The sequence below is a fragment of the Oxyura jamaicensis genome, chromosome 10, assembly GCF_011077185.1.
Source record: "Oxyura jamaicensis isolate SHBP4307 breed ruddy duck chromosome 10, BPBGC_Ojam_1.0, whole genome shotgun sequence".
In the NCBI taxonomy this organism is placed as follows: domain Eukaryota; kingdom Metazoa; phylum Chordata; class Aves; order Anseriformes; family Anatidae; genus Oxyura; species Oxyura jamaicensis.
The window spans coordinates 20,206,730-20,230,316 of record NC_048902.1 but is presented as its reverse complement, the minus strand read 5'-3'; the positions used below and the strand labels follow the sequence as shown (position 1 = coordinate 20,230,316).

At 41.1% G+C, this 23,587-nt stretch overlaps 1 protein-coding gene across 5 annotated transcripts in view; it reads right to left on the bottom strand.

Moving 5' to 3' along the window:
* The window catches only part of MAP2K5 (mitogen-activated protein kinase kinase 5), a 126,864-nt gene that overhangs the window by 65,117 nt on the left and 38,160 nt on the right, over positions 1 to 23,587 (bottom strand). For all 5 annotated transcript variants that reach the window (XR_004753526.1, XM_035335668.1, XM_035335670.1 and 2 more), the window contains exons 9-13: positions 19,825 to 19,864; positions 14,278 to 14,346; positions 14,102 to 14,183; positions 10,754 to 10,815; positions 5,076 to 5,124 (exon numbers count right to left, since the gene is read on the bottom strand). Coding sequence is in view for 4 of the 5 variants with exons in the window: in XM_035335668.1 (XP_035191559.1) it covers positions 5,076 to 5,124; positions 10,754 to 10,815; positions 14,102 to 14,183; positions 14,278 to 14,346; positions 19,825 to 19,864 (302 nt within the window). In the remaining variant the exon portion in view is untranslated. The remainder of the gene's footprint in view (positions 1 to 5,075; positions 5,125 to 10,753; positions 10,816 to 14,101; positions 14,184 to 14,277; positions 14,347 to 19,824; positions 19,865 to 23,587) is intronic.

Here is a 23,587-nt window from a genome sequence, read left to right as displayed (position 1 = left end):
CCTCAATTAACAAGCTGATTAAACGCTTTCCTATACTTGAGCTAAAAATCCAGTTTAAAAAGGGGGAGCATTCAATAACACTTTATACAGCTTAACTGAGTCTGTGTGTTTAAGTCAGGCATCGATGCCAGTACTACATTTTGCAATTCTGCCCTAAAGCCAAAAGAAAAATCAGTCCCAAGCTCTTCACCATGTTACAGCATCAACAAAAGTAAGTTTGGGTACCGTGACCTCTGTTTCAACTTTAGAAATTCAATCTGTATGCTGCATTTTTATGGCATTTTTACCTACTCCCCCACCCCAGGTGACGGGACAAAATCCCTCCTGAGAGCAATCCACGCACCAAATCCGTCAAACGCTTCCCAACATTTTAGGAATATTTTGTTCTAATGAAAACTTCGGGAAGACTCTGACATTTGCTTCTGGCAACAGCTAAGCAGCACCCTGCTCTCTGGAGCCAAGTGGCTTTGCTAAGTTCAGCGAGACACCCACAGCACATCAGCGGGCCCTATCCTGCACCCCGACACCGCAAGCAGCAGCCCTGCCGAACCCCCGGGGCTACCCAGGCACCATGCTTGTGCAGTTGCTGAAATTACAGGAAATACAGGACATGCTGACGTTCTGAATTACGAGTCCAGCTGTTTAATATACTAACATTGTTAAATAAAAATGGCAGCATAACAATTCCTTGCTTTTAGTACTAAAGGATCTAACAAAAATCATCAGCAACCAAATGAACGCAAGCTCCCTCCAGCCATCACCTTGTGCCACAGGGGCTCTGCAGCACCCCTCGCCCCTTCCCTAGTGTCACATCCCAGGTGGCAGCAAGCTGATATAACTTAAACCCATCTGTCATTCATTAAGTGTTGCTTGATCCTAAAATCCTTCCAAAACTTAAAAAAAATATATCAAAAAATAAATAAATAAGGCAATTGGCAACCAGCCTGTAAAGGAACCGAATGAAGCCTGTGCAGGTTAGGGACTCTACTGAGCAAGCTGCAGCAAAACGAGCACTGCTAAGAACAAATACTATTTGTCTTTCCAGCACAAATTAAATAGCACTACAAATGGAGAATTTAAGCAAATATTTGCCATAAATTCCAATGGTTGTGTTGGTTTCCTCCAGAAAAAAAAGGAAGTGACAACCCTAGACAAAACTGTCGCTTCGGAAAGCGTCTCATATTGAAAGTAGGGAGGAAAAAAATCACCCCATCAGGAAATTAGCCTTTTTGTTCATAAACTGCTTCAGTTAATGGGTTAAATATTTTTTGGTTTTGGAAAACAAATGTGCATAAATAATGTTCTGCACCATCTGCTTGTGATTAATATTACTGTTTAGAAGTGAAAGAATTTAAACAAGAGCCAAAAGGGGTCATTATGCTCCCATTACCAGTGCTTGCTTAATACAAATGATTTCTATGAAGCATCATTATGGAGGATGAACAAGTTCTCTTTATGATCTAAGTCGTTTCACCTCTGCAGATAAATGGGACCTCCAAGCTCTTACTTACCAGCAAACAGAACTGTCAGAGGTTCAGCTTTCTGAACACCAAACATTTCAGTCATCTTGGTTTATTGAAAAGCGAACAGATTAATGATTGTAGGGCGAAAAACAGATTTCTAAAAGCTGTCTCTTGACTTCTTCTGTGTTTTAAAAATATAAGACTGCAATATTCTAGGTTCAAGGGAGAGGAGATACAAAAGAGATTTTAGCTGCTTACAGAACATTACTATTAACAAAGTGAAGCTGCTGGAAGAATGACAGCATTTTCTTGCCAAAGTGACCTCACCTGCATGCTTCTTGCAGAGGTCACAATTATTATTACTATTATTATTTTGAATTAAGCATAATAATGAGTGTGCAGCTATGTGCTTAGCTGTACACACGTATATAGGTATGTGCATATATGTACACACACATATGCCCTATTATCTTTGTTTGCACTTCATTATGTGTTACACTAAAGCCGATTAATTCTCACAAAGCTAAGAAGTGTGACGGGGGAGCGACTGGATGTCTTTGGTGAGATCTTCTGCAAGCTGCAGCTCCTGCTGAGAAGACAGAACACTGATGTCCACCGTGCCCGTCCTTACCTGGCAGCCCTCCTCCAGTTCGCTTAAACCAAAACAAAGGAGGATTTGAAAACGCTTCTGTGGGAATAACGCGGGAAGAGAGCATCTGAGAGATGCAGGAATCTCCCGTCATAGATTGCAACCAACAGGCAGTCCGGGAAGGTCTACAGATCAACTCTGCCCAACCTCATGCATCACAAACCAGAAAACACTTCCCAAAGCTCCGATACAAACTTAAAACCTGCTCAGAAACCACAGTCCCAAGACCAGTGCAACATATACCAGTGCCCAGCATGTACACACTGATGCATTCAAATACAGATCGGTACAATTAAACACAAGTGGGTAACATTTATTTCAAACATTTCTTTTAATAAGAAGGTGTGAACTGAGATAAACATACTAGATTAAATGCATACGGTCTATACTTATTCTTGAACTTAACAGATTTTGGTTCGTCTTTATACAAACTTTGACTTTGTACATGATTAGACTTGTTTAATTGCTAATTCTGTTTTAAATCTAAGTTAATTTCTCATTACCCTTCCATTTCTACTTCTTATCCTCTGGGGAAAAGAGCACACTTATCATTGGGACATTCTCACATCTTCCAAAGAAGTGGTGTAGGTGTTAATCTTTTGTTTACGTTTGATGTGGGTGTGATGACTATGACTACAGCTTTGCGTTTATTAATATGCACGGCTATCACCTCATTAGTTGCAAGGTATGTTTTGAAGTTAAGCTGTAATATTTGCTGAAATGTCTGATCTGGAATAAAAGACTTGTTCATTGTGTTTCCTTTGCTTTAATCCGTGCTCTAGTCACAAATCTGTCGTTTGCTGCACTGCATTGCACAGCTTCTTCACGATGATTGCTTCTCCACCTTAGTTATCACCACCACAGAAATTCTTGACTTCTTAGCCTATACGAGCTTCCCACACAGCCTGCTTTACGTGTGACAGCAAGGAAGTCAGGGTTACATTTTCTTTCATTTACCTCTGATGCATTAAAACCAGTAGGCAGCTGAAGGAGATTACCCTGAAAAAACAGCATCTTCCCAGCACTGCATTGCTCTGTCCCCTGCTCTGTACCTTGCATTAAAACTGTTTTATATCAAAGCACACACACGCACATACATATGTGTGCATACTGAAAAAACAAGCCCCTGAGGAACCACTGCCAGACTCTGGAATGGTAGTTATCCCATATATCGATATAGGATATGTTTATACATACACACACGTATATATACACCCCTTCTGAAGTATTGCTCTCACCTTGGTAAACCCAGTAACAGACCAAGGCCAGAAAACTCCAAATTGTTAAAAAAAACAACAACAATAAAAAAGACCAATTTCTGCACTTTTCTTAGCCAACAGCAAGGACCATACATAATTTACAACAGAAACAAGGAAACATTACAGGTAGGGTATTTATGCTTGACCACAATGCTCCCTCCCAGTCGTATTCAGTAGGTGGCCACAGCCTCTAATGAAAAAGATTCAAAAGAAAAGAATTTTCAAACCAGCCTTTCCTTTTTGGGTGCTCTAAAAGCACAGCAAGGACTGTGCCGCCTACTCAGTGACACCCAGCCACGGATGTTCCAGATACTTTTTCTTTTCTTTTTACTCTGACATTTGCTGTGGCAGCTGTGGCATCTAGATTGTACATCCTCTTGCTCAGAGTAGATGGAGCTGTTAAGTCTCAGCATCTGGCAACGTTCAGGCTAATAGATTAAATGTTTAAACCACCATCAGAAACACAAGGCCTCACTTCATGGGCTCCCAAGCGGATGAAGAACCAACGGACATCTGAGCCTAGGCTCCAAGGTGAGGCAGGACCTCAATACCTACTGGTAATTAGTGTTTCCTATTAATTTGTTCTTCCTACCCAGAGCACAGACTTCTGGATGCCTCTCCAGAGGTGCCCAGCTCCTTGCACAGACCATGCCAGGACATGGGGAACCTCACCCAGGCATTTCCCAGCACCTCACCAAAGCCTGGCACCTGCTTCTCAGCCACTCCAAAACTCCCCAGAGGAAACGGCCTTACCTATTTGGTTCCCAGCTTAAAATTTTCTACTTGTCTCCCTACTTCCACTTCTCTTTCAATCACAAACGATGCCGGTTACTGCACGCTCCAACTGTGCACAGGGGCTGAGTGAGCAGATGGGTTAAATTAAACAGTATTGTTAGCGACATTAGGAGCTGGAGCTGTTACTTTCAGGCACTTTAGAAACATTATAAATGTAATGAGTTTCTCCTTCTCTTTTTTATTTGGGGAGTGGAGTGGGGGAGAAAGGGCTTCTTTGTTCCTTAAACATCATTTTCCACTGTTTTCAGAACTGACACTGTTTTTTAAAGTTCTAGTGTATCTCACCACAATAGATAACGTATTTTGAACAAAATCTAACAACGCTAAAAGCAAGAAATACATGAGACGCTAAAAAAGCAAACCAAACCAAAAAACAAGGTAGCTTCAGGAAGCAGAACAAACAGCAAAAACCTAAAAATGGTCTGTTATGCCCAAGCAGGTTTAAAGTTTCTTTAATTACACATGACCATCTTAAGGACAACAGGTGACATCATTTTAGAGATGGGAGACTCTAGCACCTCTTGTGGATGCCGTGTGAGATTTCTGAAATACAGAAGAAAATTCATTACCTGTCTTCTAGTTTCAAAGGTAGTCAAGCATTTAATGATCCTCGCTGATTGTGAAAAGTCCACTTGGCACCTGTTTGCAACCCTAAGCATCTAAATCTCTACAAAATTCATTTCTCTCTTTAGTCTGTTGTATGCAGGGGAACAGGAAGGACAATAAAAAGAGAACAGCAGTAAAAATATTTTATCAAAGAATCTGCAAGGCTAATGAGTAAGATTCATTCTGCTTAACTCCACTGGAATCCAACCAGATGTTAGTTTGGTCTACTGTCTCTGCTGAAAGTGTTGTTAAAATAAAATAATGTGGTATTTCACTGAAAAACAGACAACATCTGTTACTCACCTCTGTGTAAAATCTTTAGACTCCATAAATAAGTAAGGCCTTTCACAACCTGTATTCAAGAGAAAGAACAATAATACATATTAAAGAGTCTTGGTACGAAATGCTACAAATCTCATCTTGCAGGAGTTGTTAAAGACCCGACATCCAATGAAGAGTGAAGTCAGGACCATGAAAAGGGGCGACAAAACACCTCTTCCAAAGGATTACAGCCACAGATGAACCTCTGATGTAAACTTTTTGCAGATTACATGACAGTAGGTTCTTTGGGAACACATGAATACACTTTTTCCAGGTCATCTTGGAACAAAAGTAACCGAGTGAAATTAAAGGTCAGAAAACAAAAACAAAAATCTAGCATCATGTTTTACTGCTTTTCTTTTATTTGCCCTAGCCCCCATCATTTGCTGCATCTATACTCTTTCCCTTCCTTACTTACCGTGTTTTTTACTTATTCCACGCAAATGCCAAACATTTCTTCCTCAACTGCAGAAATTATCTTATTCTTCATATTATTTATCCTGGACCAAACATGAACCTTTCTGAAGGTTTTGTTTTTGTAAAGTAACTAAATCCCAATACTTCTTGCACTTTTAACGCTATTTTTTTTTCTTCTTAGATTTACTTTTTCTAGGGGCCCAGAAAACTAACAAGATTCAACAAACAATTCTACTTCTGTTTACTTTTTACCCAAACCATCTCTGCTGTCTCAGCCAGCCTTTTTAATAGAGCAAAGCTTTTTTTTGTTTGTTTTTTAACAAAGTTTCTATCTACAAGATGACATTTCATTCATTTTCCAGAGACACTTCTCTTTGTGCACCTCCAGAACAACAAAGCATTGCTGACATTTGTAAAGTTGTCTGAATTTTTCAGACAAAACAATTACATTATTTTCATTGTCCGAGTAGACTGAAATGAAATTACTTCTGTTACAGTGATCAAGCCGAAGTGCTAAAAACATTGTTCTGTGTGAAAGCAGATAGCATTGTAATCTTCAGCCTTCCTATTGGATTAGAAACTCATTTTAAAATTTATTCTGTAACCAAAAACAACATAAGAGAAATCTGAAGCTCTTTTGTAAACCAAATAATGATTCTGGATCCCCCAGTAAATTGTTCTACATGGCAATTCCTCAGTGTTAAACTCACACTCCACACCCAACTATCTCATGGCCTCAGATGGTAATTACCTGTAACAAAAGGCCTTAGTCAAATTCTGTATGCCCTGCGGTGTGGCCTTGTTCACTTTAGCCTTTCAAAAATCAAAACGGGGGAATTCTCCTTACACAGCATTTTGACATAAGAAGGAGGAGAAAAAAAGCATCGATGCAAAAAGGGGACGCAACGTTTCAGGCTTCCTCCAAAGGTAAAAGTGATTTTACGTACACTAAGCTTCTTTGATTATTAAACGTATATTTAGACTATTTAGCATCTTTGAAATCATTCTAAAATAATTTATTTTAAAGCATGTATTCGTAAAAAAAGAATGAAACACTTCCTAGAGGGGAAAAAAAAAAAATCAACAGCTGTGAGTTATTAAGTAGCTTTATTACGGAACATGTGCTGAATAAGCAGTTATAAGAGACAGAATCAACCCAAATCTCCCATTCCGACTGTCTCAGCAACAGTGTACAAAGGAATGAAAAGAGCTTTTCCCTTGATGTGGCACTGCAAATATGCACACAGAAGTCCCCCAGACAGACGAGCCTGGTTTAAAGTACCGTTATTCACCTAACTTACATTTACCCACCTTACGGAAGGGCTCTAAATATTAAATATTATCCTGAAACAGTGCTGGAACAGAGGATCTTTTGATTGAACATCTAGCAGGAATTATTGGTATTCAGTAAAGTGGGTTTTACAACAATGACTTGACAAAGCCTTGACACAAAAAGTACTTCCACCCGCTGTCAATCACTCACTCTCCTGACAGTTCAAGTGCACATCCTTTCAGGGAGAACTTCAATCAACATTAGCACTCAAAATACAGTGCACAATGTCACTGCTCAAGAAATTGAATTGAAAATAAATGCGTGAAGTGGCAAGCAAAGGTAGAACAGATTTTACATCGGCACACCCAAATAAATAGGCAGCAGCATGAAAACAGGAGGAAGCACAGCACTTTGGGATTCCCAAGACACACTTTTCCCTTTGAAAAAAACACCACGGCCCTCTGCACAAATAAAGGGCACAGAAAAGAAGAGAGATTTCCCCCTCCTGTCAACACTGTCTCACGCAGGCAACCAGGAGGAATTTTGTGATCAAGTCAGAGATCTCCCCGGTATCTTGGGGACCGAAGTCTCAGTACTATCTGCCTCTCTTACTGCGTTATCCTGCCCCTGAAAATGCAGTGCTTCACCCCAAGCTCTGGCAACTGCTTTCTTCTTTGGAGGATTTCCTTTTGCTGCCTCGCATTTTTTCTAGCCTTCTGTCTTCCAGCCTCAAACACACACAACCCCCCAAAAGAAGAGAAGAATATCGCACTTGACAATAATTTCCTGCTATTTCAGCTTCAAAGCTCATCGTCCACCACAACTGGTTCCTGCCGAATCACGAGGGTCAGGAGGCGAGGGGAGCATATAGGAAAGCAAGAAGGAGCAGACTACCAGGCACCTGCAGTGCCCTGCTCGAGTATTTACAGCAGTACTGCAAGGAAATGAGGGAGGAACGGGTAACTGAGTACTCTTTGGGCTATGGAAAGTCAGGGTTGTCAAGAAAGGGATGTCTCTTAGGTAGTTCAGCCTGTGGAGATCAAGAAGAGCAAGGAAATGACCTTGAATGCATCTTGGTATTTAATTGAGCGAGTGGAGCACGGGGGCATCGCGCTCCCTTTGCTGTGTGTGTTGAGCAGGCACAGATCTTGTTCTAGACCAGCTGGGATTGCCTGCGACGTTTGTGCTCATTGCTCTGAGCAGGACAATCGCTTTTAAGGGCTGACAGTCCAGTGCTTTTCATGGAGATTAAACTTGTGTAACAGGAAGGGAAGCAGGAAAATCATCAAGTCAGAGAGGAGAATACTGGGACACTGCTAAATGTTTCCGCATCATCTTCCTCTGGCAATGGTTTCGCTTAAAACTTCTACAGATATAACAAAAAATTCTAATTAACAGATGAGCAGGTCACACATGTTATTAAACAGCTTCTGTAGACTAATGCATTGTACATGTCTCCGGGGAATAAAAGACAAATGACTCTGTGTACACGGTGCAAGGAAGGTAAAAAGAAAATACACAGACCGAAAAAACAGAGAGACCGTGGAAGCTCCAGATTTTGTTCACAGAATCCACATAAGCTCTAGCTTTTGTTCGACATTCTCCTGCCCATCTGTACATGATCAGAAGTCCTATAGTAATCTTCACAAGCTGTCTAGAGTGAAGATTATGGTGTCTGTGCCCAACGCTTGGCCAAAAAGTACCCTAACCTACACAACGGGCTGCTGGGCTCTACTGAAATGTCAGACACCAAGAAGCAGGGTAGTCATTTGTGAAAGCTTAAAGGAGCTATTCCTGCTGCTGCTGCTGCGAAATTATAGAGAAAACAAAAGCTCTCAGTGCCTCCTTCCAATGAGCCTACCATGCCAATTGAGCAAAAACTCAGCACCAGAGCAGAGGAAGCTGCCAGCGCTGGTTCAGCCTCAGCGCACCCCTTCTGTTACTGAGAAGCAGGAGGAAGGGGCAAGTTCCTCCTCTGAAGGCACCTGCTCCTTTGTTCACCTCTCTGCTGACCCCCTGGGCATGGTACAGACTGCAAAAACAGCAGATAAGACAACAATAAAAAAAGCTAAGTATCAATTCCCCATCCGTGTCAGGGAGTCATGCTCACTAACTAACAGATTTGTAAGGCGATGACCCTGTAGGTGAACAAATATATCTATTTTTGTTCAAGACATAAAAGATGGGGCCGAAGCACCGCTGTTATGGATAAGTGAAAAACCGGCAGAGAACATCTCTGGTGATCCAAGCTGGGCTGGCTTGGGAGGATGTGGGAGAGGAGAGACAAAAATAATTAACTAACTGATAAAGTAAGTTAGCGAGGATGTATTAATTACACAACATGAAGTGAGATAAGGAAAAGGAGAAGCGAGAACCATCTGAATAAATGCTCGAAGGCCCATCCCAGTATTATTACACAATACACATGCTACTTAGCATCAGGAATATGAGCAACTTATCATTCATTGCTCCATAGGGAAGAAGAGATGAAACGTTTTTACTCTGAACTAAAGGTGAAAAGCATTCAAATTCCATAAGAAACTGCTAGGCTATATAATGAGCAGATTTGAAGCTACTTAGAGGAAACAGCATCAGAGAAGGATGTTCATCACCCTGGGCAGGCCACACAAATTAAGAGAAAGTAGAGCTGTGAATTACAATGAACAGAGACTAAATAGCTGCCTGTGTTGGATTAAAGGATTTAAATTGTCAGCTTGATGTATAATGAATGTGAAAACCCAGCACTTAATTAAATGGCACACGATAGAATAACTTTGTTATGCTTTAAACTGCTTAAGTTATCAAAGTATTCCTTATATTTAGCAATTGTTTAGCAGTATCTCTCCCCTGTGACAACCACTAAGACACTGGTCAATTACCCGGTGTTCAGCCTTGGCAAAACATGCCACTTTTTTTGTTTGTTGTTGTTAGTGTTCCATAAGCTGAGTTTTCAGTCAGGACTAGTGAATTTCTAGCAAGACAAAGTCTCTGAACGCTGCTGAGGCACAACGGTGGCATACCAGGTGCTTGAAGGAGCCCACTGTCAGCCCCTTGCTACCAAACCAAGACACCTGGGGCCGACAGCTCAGCCTAGATCACAGACATCTCCCTGCTCACTGGGTCTCCAACCACGACTGCTCATGTATGAAGGGTTCCAGCTCTGGGGTGAGAGAGCAGCCTGTCCCCAGGCAGCCTTTGTGACAAATAAAAACTTCATCTGCCTTCTTATTTGCCTTAAGGAGTACACCTACAAGAGGGGAAGACAGCAAGTGTGTTCTACCATTGCATTCTGATAACAGAAGCTGACTTAATTTTTCAACCTGAAAAGCAAATCCTATCGAATTACTTTGTGCAGAGTGAGGACAGTTGGAATGGAAATAACACACGAGAATCAGCAGAAGTGGCAGATGAGGGATCAACATGAGGGCTAGGACAGCACTGCTGAATCAATTTTTAAAGAAACCACACATCACAGAAGGACTTGAAGGGTAAATAAAGGAGATGAAGAGGCCTGCTCCATCCTAAAATGGTTGATATGAAGAAACGCGGCCACACAGTTCTCCAGCAAAATCATGTATTTTTCTTATCCCGTTCAATTTATCACATCCTCTTACATTTTCTGAGCCTCTGGCAAAACGTGTGTTGGTCACAGATCAGGATGATATCCTTAACCCCTGCTTGGCCTGGCAAAACCTTTCCAACAGTAAAGCAGGCACAGATGGAGCCAGTTATGACCCTGAACTCCGGTGGCAGCAGACAGCTCTGCCTTCACAGACCTGTGTCCTTGTGAAGATGTAGGATGGTTAGGAGGAGCGATGAAGGAGACGGTTACTTCCTTTTTACACACACATAATGAGGACAAGGATTCTGGAGATGACTCAGTGTCCTAAGAGGGAACGTGCACACTCAAAGCAGGGATGTGTTACATGCGCAATCAAAAACTAAAAGACAAAACCAAAGAAATACTTACAGCTACTGCTATTCTTCCTAGTACGTGTTCTGGAATTTTTCTATAAACATCCAAAGATCCCCCTGCAGGGACAAACAAAATGTGCTTAGGTAACATAAAATGAAATACTGCCCTAGATTTGAAGTCACTAGGGTTTTCTAGGCCTTGGTTATTAATAAAAAACACCATCAATGATATAACAATAACTGTGTCAGAAATAACTGACCTTAAAAATCTACCAAACTGAGTAACTGCATGAGACAGCATTCAGTTCTTTTTTCACCCGTGTTACTTACTTGTTTGTGCATGTAGCATTAACACTACAACTCTTTTTAGAAAATTTCCCAGCCACAGGACACAATATTGAAATTGGAGAACTTAAAACCATTGGGCTTGGCATAGCTCCTTGGAGACTGACAAAGCCATCAGAAAAGCAACAGTATTCTACCCCTGTCCCCAAAACCTGGTGCTGTTACACGGTATCTGATGCACTGCTTAAACACGTTTTAAGTCAGCTTCTTTACAATGACAAAACCAGTGAAAGCTGGGTTGAGCCTTGCAGTTTGTGCCCACACCGACGTCTGAAAAATGAGGAGCTCCTGGGCAAGCAGCTAAGTTTTGCCAGTAAACTGCCGCATGGGACAGAACTTACTACCTGGCAAAACCCTGTCCAGCCAGCCTCATATATTCATGGAGAAAGCAAGAAACCTAAGTCACGACCATACAGACATCCCCGAAGACTGGGAAAGGCTGTTTCCCTTATCTAACACATAGGGGATTCATGACCACTCCAGTGTTAAAAATGTCCCTTGGGAGAAATACAAATTCTTGGTGAATTTAAAATTGAGAATTAGAAAAGTCCAAGTAGAATGGCCAAAAAAAAACAAGCAAATTACATGCAGAACGTATTACATACAGCCTGCAAGAATGTATAGTCAGCTCCAGGCTAGAGGTTCTCAGGAGGGCTTAGCACTGATCTGACTGCAGCCTATGGATTTTGCTGATGACACCACTGGGAAAAGAGTTGGGCCAATACTCAGCAATTAGGAAAACTATACTTTGTACTTCGCTTATGGTTCAGTTTGTAAAAGTAAAAGCCATTTGTTCTGAAATGCTGCAATGCAAAGAAGTCACAAGGTCCTTACACTGGACTTCAGCCTTAATTATACAATACTTTTTATTCTAATGATTTTTTCCCCATTGTCTTTATAGCCTTTACTGTCAGAAGACATTACGTGTTTGTCTTCACTAATGTTGCTCTGATTCCAGGTCACCAAAATTACTATTTGTTCATTACGTTTCATGTTTCAATTTATATTGTCTTACGTTTCCTGTGTATTGCAATGAACCACAGTTCTAAAAGTAAATGTAACTGCAATTCAACAGACATAACGGGAAGAAGGCCATCTTAAGGTCAGGTGGTTCCTGTTAATACTTGTACCTTATCCTTAAAATTTGGACAAAAAGACCTACTTTCATACAGCAAGCTGCTAAGCTAAATACCCATTTTTTGTGATATTACCAGTAGACTTCACTGGTAAAGGATACACCTGGGCAAACAGTCATAGGATTTTTCTAGATGACCTGGACTCTGAAAATACTACAAACTGGTCCGTTAAAGTAAGAAGGGCCAAAAATTTGTCAAGGTTAAGGTTGTTCATCTGCAGCATTAGAAAATATTTATCATCTTCACCTGCATCCTTCCCCATCCAAATCAAAGGCCTGGAAAAAAAAAAAAAAACTGGCAAGGTCCTTTTATTTGCATTTTGTTCTTCCTTTAAATGCTTGCCGTTGTTTTCTGCCAGAAGGAGCGCACAACATGAGGCAGATCAGAGGTCATCTCCAGCATAATTCCAAGTAATTTGTGCATGGTCAGTAAACACCATTGTTGTGCAACATCATGAGGGATGCATACCCTACAGGCTTAAATATTTTCCAACAAGAATTTGGGACTGCAAGCATTTATGCCCATCATTTTGAAAAGTCTCTGAATTAGTAGGAGCGCACACACTCCAGGCAGATGCATGTTTTGGCATGAGCAGCTGCCTCCTTACTGCATGGGACTGCTGCTTGACACGGGCTTGCAAATCCAAGTGCAATTGCAAGAAGAGACCAGAGAAATGGCTAATGGTCACACAGCATGAGAGCACCAAAGAATCTAACTGGTGGGCTTTGGTGAATAAATAAAACACTTTTTCATCAAGCTTTGCAAATATGGAAAATCTGAGAAAATCCCTCATGCTTGGAAATGGGGCACAATGAGCATTGGAACAGAGGTAGTAAGTGTAAAAAGAGAGAAATAACAGTAATAATAGATCATTTTAACAGGGAGAAAACAAAATGCACCATACAACCCTAAAGGGCTTTATCTGCAGTCCCCCATCAGAAAGAAGCTACTCTACAGTGCTTAATGGTATGCATTTGGCTTTGGATTTCTTTTCCTGCCAGAGAGCCTTTCCTCTATGGTAAACTATCTGTGAGATCCTCTCTTCTTTATATGCAGCTTAACTGAACCTTTGTGAAAAACCTGGATAGGGCAGAAAATGCTGGCTCATAGGAAAACCCTGAAGAGAGTAATATACTAAATGCTTGTACCAACACAAAGCTCGAAGTTGAACACTGCAAAGAGGGTTCATGTGCATGAGACACGGGGGGACTGTATCTGTCATGAGACACTCTCAAAATTGATACACAGAGGGCAGCAATGATTACAAATTGCTGTAATCAGTATACTTTTCCTGCCTTTTGTTCAAGAGTGTCACACAGCACGAAATTTCAGAGCAAAGTACTAATATATCTCCATAATGACGGCAGCATCAAATTGTGGGGAAGGGGATACTGTCGGTCTGAAGATCCACGTTGGGAGAGATAAGAGTACACTCAGAAAGAAACTTAGTGCAGCACTGCTAAACAGCTGTGTTGGAAAATAATTCCTCGTCTTGCAATTAAGAACCGATTTCCACCGAAAACACACAGGACATTGGGTTAATAGATTTCTTTAAAAGAAAATCTGTTTTGGCTAGCAAAACATTAAAAGTGAGGAACAGCTGTTTCGTCAGTGAGGACAGATTGTATGGAAGACTCAAATATCAAACCACAAATTAAGCTAGCATTTATTTCTGTTCTATTTACATTTTCAATAAAAGTAAGTGAAATTGCATTCAGGAAAATACAGCATACTGCAGAATATAACCCAATCCCAATACTAGCCTGTTCTTAAAAAAACTAAATCAAAGTTCTCAATGTTTTATTTTATATTTCAAAGTCATACTAATGCATTCTGCTCCATTCTGGAAAAGCACATCTTTATATGATTTTCCCCATTTACAAGCTTAGCAATTAAAAGCTGACAAGATGGAAAAAACTCACCATCCATGAACTCTGTACACAATGAAATTCTGTTTTCGACAAAAAATGCACCATAAAATCCTATGATATATGAGGAGTCACACTGGAAAAAGAGAGGAAAAGAGAAGCCTGTTTAAAAAAAACACACTGTAGGATGACTGTAAGCAAGAATAATTAAAATGAGAAAAAATGCATACCTTATAAAGAATTTCTAACTCTGACATAATCTGTTTCTGGAGCTCCAGTGTTATATCTAAGGGTATGACCTAAAAAACAAACATCAGACATAGGATCAGCTCTGACATGAAAGGTAAGCGAACGACTCAGAACAAAACAGAAGGCCCAGAATTAATTAACCTCCTGTGAGAAAAGGAATGGAAGGAGTATTTTAATAGAGCCACGGGAAGAAAGGAAGTGGAAGTGAAAGGACAGAAGTATTTACTTTGGAAAGTCGGTTGCAAATAAATTAAAGCTATGCGGCCAATTTTATCCATGAGAAGTTGTAAGGTTGCCGTTTATTTGTTTGACCATCAGACGAGCTAGAACTTGAACACAAGCCCGACACGTAACGCAAAGAGCAGGCACGGTCAGTCTGTGGGTCTGTAAGCCTGGAGATGCTGAGCATTCACCCAAAGCACGAATTAGTGCCCAACCTGGGGCCGTCTCTCCTCGTCCGCCCCACACCGACTCCTCTTGCTACAAAGATGGCTCATGAAAAATTCTGGAACACTGTGATCCTGACGGATGTGCTGAGTTTAACTTGAAGATCTAAACAAGTACTGCGGTATTGAAAGTATCTCTGAACACCTCAAAAGAGGAGTGTCAAGAGCCATCTCCTAGCACCGCTTTTCCCACGTCAGTTTAATATCTACCCCCTTTTCTAACACCTCGAGCCAGGCGCCCCGAGGCAGGGCTCGGGCTCTGCCAGGAGCACCTTCCCCCCGAGGGCTCGGCACCCAAGAGGCAAAATAGAGACAAACCCATGCACCCCGACTGTCTGACCTCACTACTTTCCTGAAGTCTTTCTGCTAACACCTGAATTTTTAAGATGGAAGAAATTATTAAAGAAAGGCCACAAAACTTTCTTCCACCTTCTCTGCAGCGCATTGCTGCACTCACAAGCGGCCAGAGAAGAAAAGTTTGCTCTTGGTGGTTACGAGGAAGGCCAGTGCTGAAAAGGTAACATTCACAAACCTTTCTTTGCCATGATTACCAGAAGACTCACACGCTTCATTCTTAAATACCACTACATAAACCAAACTGGATTCTGAACACAGTTAGCCAGGCTCAGTCTCCTGTCGTACGGCATTTCACAGACACGTCAAGCTAGAGGAACACAAAATAGAGCCGAGTTGCAGGATTAACAGAACAGACCCTATAGGCCGCATATCCTGCTGACTAAAAATGCAGAGAGCACCTCCAAACACATTTTACAGTATCAAAATCTGTCCGACAGAAAAAAACAACGATAACCTGTTTCTATCAAGACTTTGCTTTAGGGTTATTTATAAAAGCTGTCACTAAACTAAATGGTAAGTGTAATACAGGGCTGCCAAGAAACGTTTAACACACTTGTCGAGATCAATAATCATTTGCCAACAATATTCGCTTACATTTTTCCAGCATGAAAAACCTCCAATAATTTGCTGGAATCCTATCAGTTTTACCTACTGAATATTAACAGAATTTAATCTTGTCAACAGTATAAAATTACATTTTATCTCACTAAATCCCACTTGCAGGGAGAGGTTTCCCTGCGAAGGCTTTGCCGCCCCACACACCGACTAGTTAGCATGATCAGTGTCAGATACGTCGCTGACATCCAATCAACCAAGACCTGGCAGCAAGAAAGGTCTCCAGCTGATTTGCATTAGCCATAATTACACGCAGACCCTGCATTGTAATGGTGTCGATAACGGGGAAAAGCAGAGCTCCCCGACCCGCTGGTGATCTGGCTGCTGCAGGGCAGAGCACACACAGGAGCACCCTGGCATGGCAAGAGGACAGCACCGCTAAGTAACCTGGGTGAGGGCACCGTCTCCTTTTCTCCATGTAACTATTACACAGAAGCGTTTTATTCCACCTAAACGTGCCTGGCTTGTGAGACCCACAAAAACAGATGCAGCCCTCTGAAGTCGAGGCTGGAGGAACCCAATTACAGCAGTGAAACAGGGGCAGGAGGAGGAAGAGTCCATGCAGCCCTGCCTTCATCTCCACTGCCATGCTCCTTCTGCACAGTTTCCAAGCAGATTTAGAAAATTATATTTGAATGCAGGAAACAACTTCCAAGCATATGTAGACATGGGGTGGGACAGTGCTAAAGCGAGGGGAAAAGACTCCTCAAACCCGCTGCTACTGAGGAGGAAGCTGTGAAATAGGATTTGGCTGCAACTTCCACAGTCATAACACGGGTAAGCAAATGAGATGTGGCGTTAAACAAACCTCTCCAGAACGGCACCTTTGGAAAGAACTTTGCAGCGGAAAGTCACTCTGTGGTTTTCTCAGGATTGCTGAGAGCAGAACAGTGAAACCGAATTCATCAGGCACAAAACAACTTGCTGTGAGCTCGCACGGCTTTGCAGCACAGGTGGGAGCAGGACTCCTCACCAAGGCTGCATGAACTCAGTGTACCTAACACTTTGAGTGAAAGGGTTAACTTTAAAAAGAGGAATACCTGAACATATTTCCTCCGCTCTCCGCTACACCTCCAGGACAAATAAGGATGAGTTGTCAAGTTAAATACAAGCAGTCAAGTGACTGAATTATAATTTACTCTGTGCTCAATTTAAATTAGTGTGAGGCTATTAAAATATACAGTATAAATACGGCAATTCATCACAAGCTGTCATGGATGACTTCATCTATTTGCTGGAGTGGCATACGTTCCACTGAAGGGAACGAGAGCAAAATCACAGGTCAAATTAAGCTGCTATTCTGTTTTAATTCACTTATTTAATCTGTGCCGACATAATTGTCTTTTACAGTATGTACAACTCAAAGGAAATTTGGGAGTATTATAGTCGGTATACAAATGATTAATCAAATGGTCCATTTAAATGCTAGCTTAAGAGCAGGAGAAACCAAAAGCAGCTGAGGAACGGCAATCAGCCAGCGTACGCTCACATTTTTCATTTGGATTTTTTTCTTACAATTAGAAAAAAGGTTACATGAGAAAATCTATTAAATCCTTTGCACATTATCTAGCTGTAAAGTTCATATAAAATATGTAATGACACAGAGAGCTTTGGTCTATAATATGGATATCCGCATTGGTTTGTTATCCTGTTCGATGTATTTGCAAGATTAACTACCAGCTGAGAGCATTTTAATCAACAGGTTTACTGAGTGTTGTCTTGTCGTATCAAATCTGTATGCAATTATCAAAAAACAAACAAACAAAACCAACAGCACTCTGCATTCACAGATCCTTCAGTGCGACAACGTTGCTAGCAGCGTGGTAATCCTCTGTCAAAACAACTGATCCTTGTGATCATCTTGTCAAGATGCAGGTGTGACTGTCCTCTTTTTATTGCTGGGTACACCGAGCTGTAGATGCAGTAAGTAATTTTATTAATGGAGCAAGCCAGCACGATCACTGGCATAGCGGGTTTCCTGACCTGCAGCTTGTGAGCGTGTTATTTTAAACCACGATAATGCACGCGTGTCGGTGAGGTATTTCTTCTGTAAGAGCACTGAAAAAAAATATAATTGACAGTGACGGGACCACCAGGGGTAGCGTCTACCCAGAGAACCCAGCTTCCCAAATCTTCAAGATGCTAATTATCCACAAGGACTAACCGAACCCTTGGACTCCAAGGGAAACAAGAAGGTGAAATTGCGGGGGGAAAGAAGGCTTTTTGCCACAGGGAGGTGATTTCAATTAACCTTGCAAAGGTTGAACTCATTTCCCCTCCTGCGGGCGTGATTTTGCTCTAGCTCGCTCCAGCTCCTCTCCAGCCAGCTCCGGGGGCACCCCCGGCCCCACACCGTGGGTCTGGGGGCAGCGGGCAAGGCCAGCGCCGAGCAGGACTGGTGCAGAAGGAGAGCAGAGAAAAGCAGCATCCTTGTGCAACACCAGCATCTAGGGGAAGAGCTGTCTCAGTTCCCCACTGAAAGTTGTAATAAAAGGTGTTTGTGCATATTAGATTTTCTGTACTTCTGTGCCTATTGCATCTTGGAGAATTCCTGCCTTTTTCTAACCACTCCTGACAGATTTAGGAGCAACGGATACCAATTGAAAAGACTTCTTCAAGTGATATTTATATTCCATACAATTAGAAGTTATTTGGATGTTATTTAAGTTTCAATTTCCTTTTTTTTTTTTTTGACACGTAGAGAATGAGTTCAAATGTGGCAGTAAGAGTTTGCTTTTACCCAACTCATGGGAAAAGTTGAAAGCATTTCTCCCAGTGGAGTGCAGGGATTTATAAGATCCTCAAGGAAAGCCAAAACATGGGCAGAATCTCTTTTCATTAAGTTATACACAGAAAGAACTTACAATGTGAGTTCCAATCTGAAAGTTACCCATACATACATGTACCCATACACATAAATACTTCAAAAATAAATCATACAATGCCCCATCTAACTCTCAGTATAATCCCACATCATTTAATACCAATTCTGCTTGCAGCAACCAGCTCCCATGAACTCCTCTTGCCCCCTTCTCCCATCTCCCACATTCTTCTGTTTAACACAGTTACACCAGACTTCAGTGACTCAAAGGCAGATGAGATAGAACACACTTTTAAAGAATAATTAATTGGAGATCTGTAAGTTATATATTTTTTAAAATGTAACTTTTTGGTTCCAAACTATTAAATAGGATTATAGGAATACTACAGTTCATTTGTTCTCCCAAAGCCTCCACTGTTTCAAGTTTGAATGAAATCAAGTTAAAACAAAAACAGTTTAGGTTCTACACAGACATCAATAATTTATTTTATAGCTTAACTGAATTAATAATGTAATTCTAAATCACACAGTAGTTGGCATATTGTAGTCATAGGTGCATTATTAGTTTACCAAAGCTTTAATTTAACTTCAGAGAAGACTGGTACTTATCTGATACACCACGCTACACTGTACAGCTTCACTGCCATAAATGCTAACACAAGACATTTACATACACACACACACGGATATTCAGATGTATAAACACAGTCGTGGGCAGGGAGGAAGAACATAAATAAAAAAAATAAACCAACCTGTTAAAACCACAGAATCTCCCAGGAAAACATAGCAGTATCCCAAAGAAAATAGGGAAATTCTCTTTATTTAAAATAAGAGGAGGCAGAGACCACTCAAGAATATGCCCTTGGGGACACTGTGGCAGTAGCAGAGAGCTGTAGGGGCTGACACCCTGCGACCTTGCCATCCCCGTTTCTGTTACGCCAGGTTTTGGGAAGGTGAAGCAGGATCTCCACCAGCTGCTAGAGGGGGTTTGTCCCAGTGACACAGCCCACGGCTGCGTTTGGACCTCTCCACACAACCACCACGAAGACGTTGTGGTACCCACAGCGTTAAAACAAACCTGGAGGGTGAAACCTGGCTTCTGGGAACTCTGCGCTCATTTGAGCTCACTGGATTTATGTACTGGAGTTTTCCTGCATAAACAACGTGGACTTAACACAATAAAACAAATTGAGACCTAACCATCGGAGGGAGGGGAAGGAAACCCAGGTCAAGAAAAAACGAAGAGAAAGAGAGAAAGTGAGAGAGAGAAAATTACTGTAATATCTTACCTTTACGGCTAGTATTTTTCCACTAGGGACATGAAACGCCCTGCATGAGGGAAAAAATTAAATACCTTGAGATGACATAAAATTACTTCTATACATATGTGCAACATGTATACACTAATTTCACAGAAAAATGGCTTAGAGTACAGTGTATTAACATTTTACTGTAAACCAAATTTTGTACAGCATTTCTAAAGACAGACTGATGAAAACAATTGATCTGCAGAATATGCTCACAATGGAGCTGCTTAGCAGGTTGTTTTTTTTTTTTTTTTACATCTGCACGTTTTACATAAAATCTATACACTGAAGACTGGTACAGCATAATAGCACGCTTGCAAGTATGAATTTATCCACTTTCACATCTTCTTTCAATGACAGGTTATGATATATACGCTACTCAGAATGTTAACAAAACCCAGGTTTTCTTGCACAAGCTGGCTAATCGCAAGGGCATTTTCAGTGATAAGACAATGAGACGCACAGCTATACCAATTCAAGTGAAGTAACACAGACGATGACCGATTTCTTTATCAAAACCTAAGGACTCACAGAAAATATTTGTGAAATGACCTTTCCACGTTTGTATTTACGATTAGCACGTGTGCGCATGTAAGGTTAGCATGCAGTGTTAAAGATCACACGTACTCAAAATACATTTCCACAGTAAGTCAGAAGCTATTTGTCTTCATTTCTGAAGGCAAACATTTACAGTTGTTTTTTTAAGCAGTGACTTGTGCATTCCTAAACATAAATTCCTAAGAAAATAAAGGTGCAAGAAAAAAAGTCTACTAAAAATCCAATGTAATTTTGCATAAAAACAAAACCATTAAAGGTTTTCCTCTTCACTAGTTTTATTGTCTCGCACTGATTTATGACAGTATGCACAGTAATGTCATATATGTGGCACTAACTTTAAAGAATTAGAATCTTTTACCACTATATACCTCTAGCAATTATTACTGAAGAAAGAGCTTAATAGTTTTTTCCACATGCCGAATCATACGTGGTACAGAGCAAGTCTGTTTCATCTCCTTAATAATCCTGAGTGCTTACAGAATTCCTGCTAATAGCTTGGAAGCTTCTAAAAACTTCACCTTAATTTAAGAACTTCTGGACAAATCTTTATGTAACTGGGTGGCATTAGCTTTGAGGAACCAGCGTGGTTTAAAGAAGCACACCAAAATCAGCGTTACCGAACGTCAGGACAACATGCCAAGAGCCAAACCATGGGGTGAAGCTCTGACGGACCGGTAGCTGAACGCATAATCGATGAATCAGACGGAGTAAATGAACTCTGCTGTAAGCATGGATGAGCCAACAGCGGCAAAACGGTGCAGACTTAAGATCAGCAGAAATGATAAGAAAATGAACAGGTTGAGATAGCATGCTTAACGTCTCTTAGCTTAATACGCACTGCGCTGGACAGTTTGGCAACTTAATTAGCTTGTCAAGAAAGCTGATCTTTTTTCCATAAGAGAGATCTCCCGTTTCCAAGTGAATTAAAAGGGAAGACTTGATTATTTAATTATGATGCACGCTAATTCATCCGTGGAAGTTTGGGTTAAATTTCCAGCAGAGGGCAGATACCTGGTTTGGTTTACAGAGCACTGACAGTACCAATTTAACATTTAATTATCACTGCGAATTGGATCACAAAGGAGATACCATGCCCATGGGTACAGTGTGTCCGTTGGCTTTGCAAATGGCAAGCTACCTGGGAGGAAAGGAATTTGTTTACTCCGGGCTGATCCGGCATCTCAATTGTCCTGACCTTCCCCAACACAATAACTGCAAAGTGATTAATGGAGTCTGAATAGGAGCTTTGGTTACACCAAAAGACAACCGTACACCTCTGTAGTGTTTTAATTAACAGCTAACACTTCAAATTAGTCTGTAGTTGCTGCAGTAATTACCTGTTCCAATGAGTGTGTAGGGAAAACGCTTTTGTTAGATATTATGTAGAACTGTAAGTTGGAATTGATCATTTCGGTTACAGTCAGCACAGCTAAAGCCTGAAGATTTAGCACCGTTATGTAGCTTCAGAAGGATGAACAAAAAAAATCCCACAGAATAATGGGCACGGCATGAAGAAAACCATACTTTTTGTGCATACTGCTCCCATCAGAAAGTCTGTGGATGTCTATGAGGAGATTTAACTGATGTCTCATCTCAAGGGTCAACCCTTAGAGACTTCAGCATCACCTCCAAAGGTAAGTAAACAAACTTGTTATAGAACCAGATCATTTCTAATGAAGCAAAATAGCAACATGCAAAGGTTCCTCAGCAATGCTGTACATCTCAGCAAACACACTTACAATCTTCCAAGATGGTAGGCAAACGATGTCGCCTAATAAACAGCTACAACAACTCTTGCTAGGAACACATTTGAGCAGTGCCTAATAGCCAAGGCAAGCGGATGTTAAAGACGAGTGAGAACAGTTGCTAAATAGCTACTGCTCAAAGACAGAAATAAGGAACGGAAATTAACAGCGACGAAATTAAACGCATTGAATACCTTGCCCTTCACACCTAAGACGTGCACACTCAGACCTGTTTTTCAGTTGGCATTTGCTCTGGGGTGACATTCTGCCCCACGCGTCCCACTGACGGCTGCCAGAGAGCAGGGGTAGCAGTGGCCGTATGCCTCGCTGGTTCCCTGGAAACCCCTAACGCAGCAGAGCTGAAACACCGTGGTTCCACCTTGACTCTGCTTTGGTTCCTTTCATGTCCTGCTCAAGTTTTTCTTGTCCCACAGCTCTGCACGGAAGAGCTAACATGGTGACAAAGAGACCCCTGTACTCCTACCTCCGCTAGGACCCTTTTCAGGAAAGGTAGCACAACGCAAAATATTCTGAGAAATGCTATTTTGATGTTCGCCAAACATCGTATGTTAAAGAAACCACCTCTGGAAAATCAAGATCTTCCTTCTGCTATTTTTTTTTGCTTGCTTTTGACCTACTGTAAAAGCCGTAACTGAGGACTGAGAGCAGGCAGCTATTGTTGAGGAGCGATTGAAGCGGTCGCTCTGCATCAGACTGCCAGCTTCTGCAGTCAGAAGTTTAAGAAGCCAGCTTGAACACTTGAGGCCAGTGTCAACTATTAACAAAATATAAAAGTAATTAATGAAATGCTGTTGCAATTTGCTAGTTCCTGGAAGACGAATCCATGTGCATTTCCCCATACTCTTTCATCTCTTACTTAAATTGAGAGTTTAGGTGACAAACGCAACAGCCTGGATTGCTCTTCTTCCTCTCTGCAGAGGAAGCTCCTTACAGACACTGGGACAAAATAAGAATAGGTCCTTATCCACGGCCTGATCCAGATCCCGCTCAGGTTAATCACAGAAATGTGATATTCTATTATTTTAGACACAAAATAGAAATGCTATGAGACTAAAAACCATAACAACAACTTTCTCCACCAGGACTAAAAATACTTTTTAAGCACACATTAAAAAATAATGATGCTGTATTTAGTGAACTAGTGGAAAAACACAACAACAATCACGTAATTCATTCGGTGCTCAGTTTCTGCACATAGACAGACCATAACTCCAACATCCTGCATCCAAACGATGTTTTTAATCTTAAAAACACCGTTGTTAGTTATTTAACCTGCAGCATTTGAAGGCCGAGGGTAATTATTAAACTTACGATTAAAAAAAAAAAAAAACAGTTCAGGAATCCATTTTGGGACACTCAGTTTACAAGCTGATGATGCAGACATGGGACAAAAACTGCACTTGACTGAGCAAACCGATTTA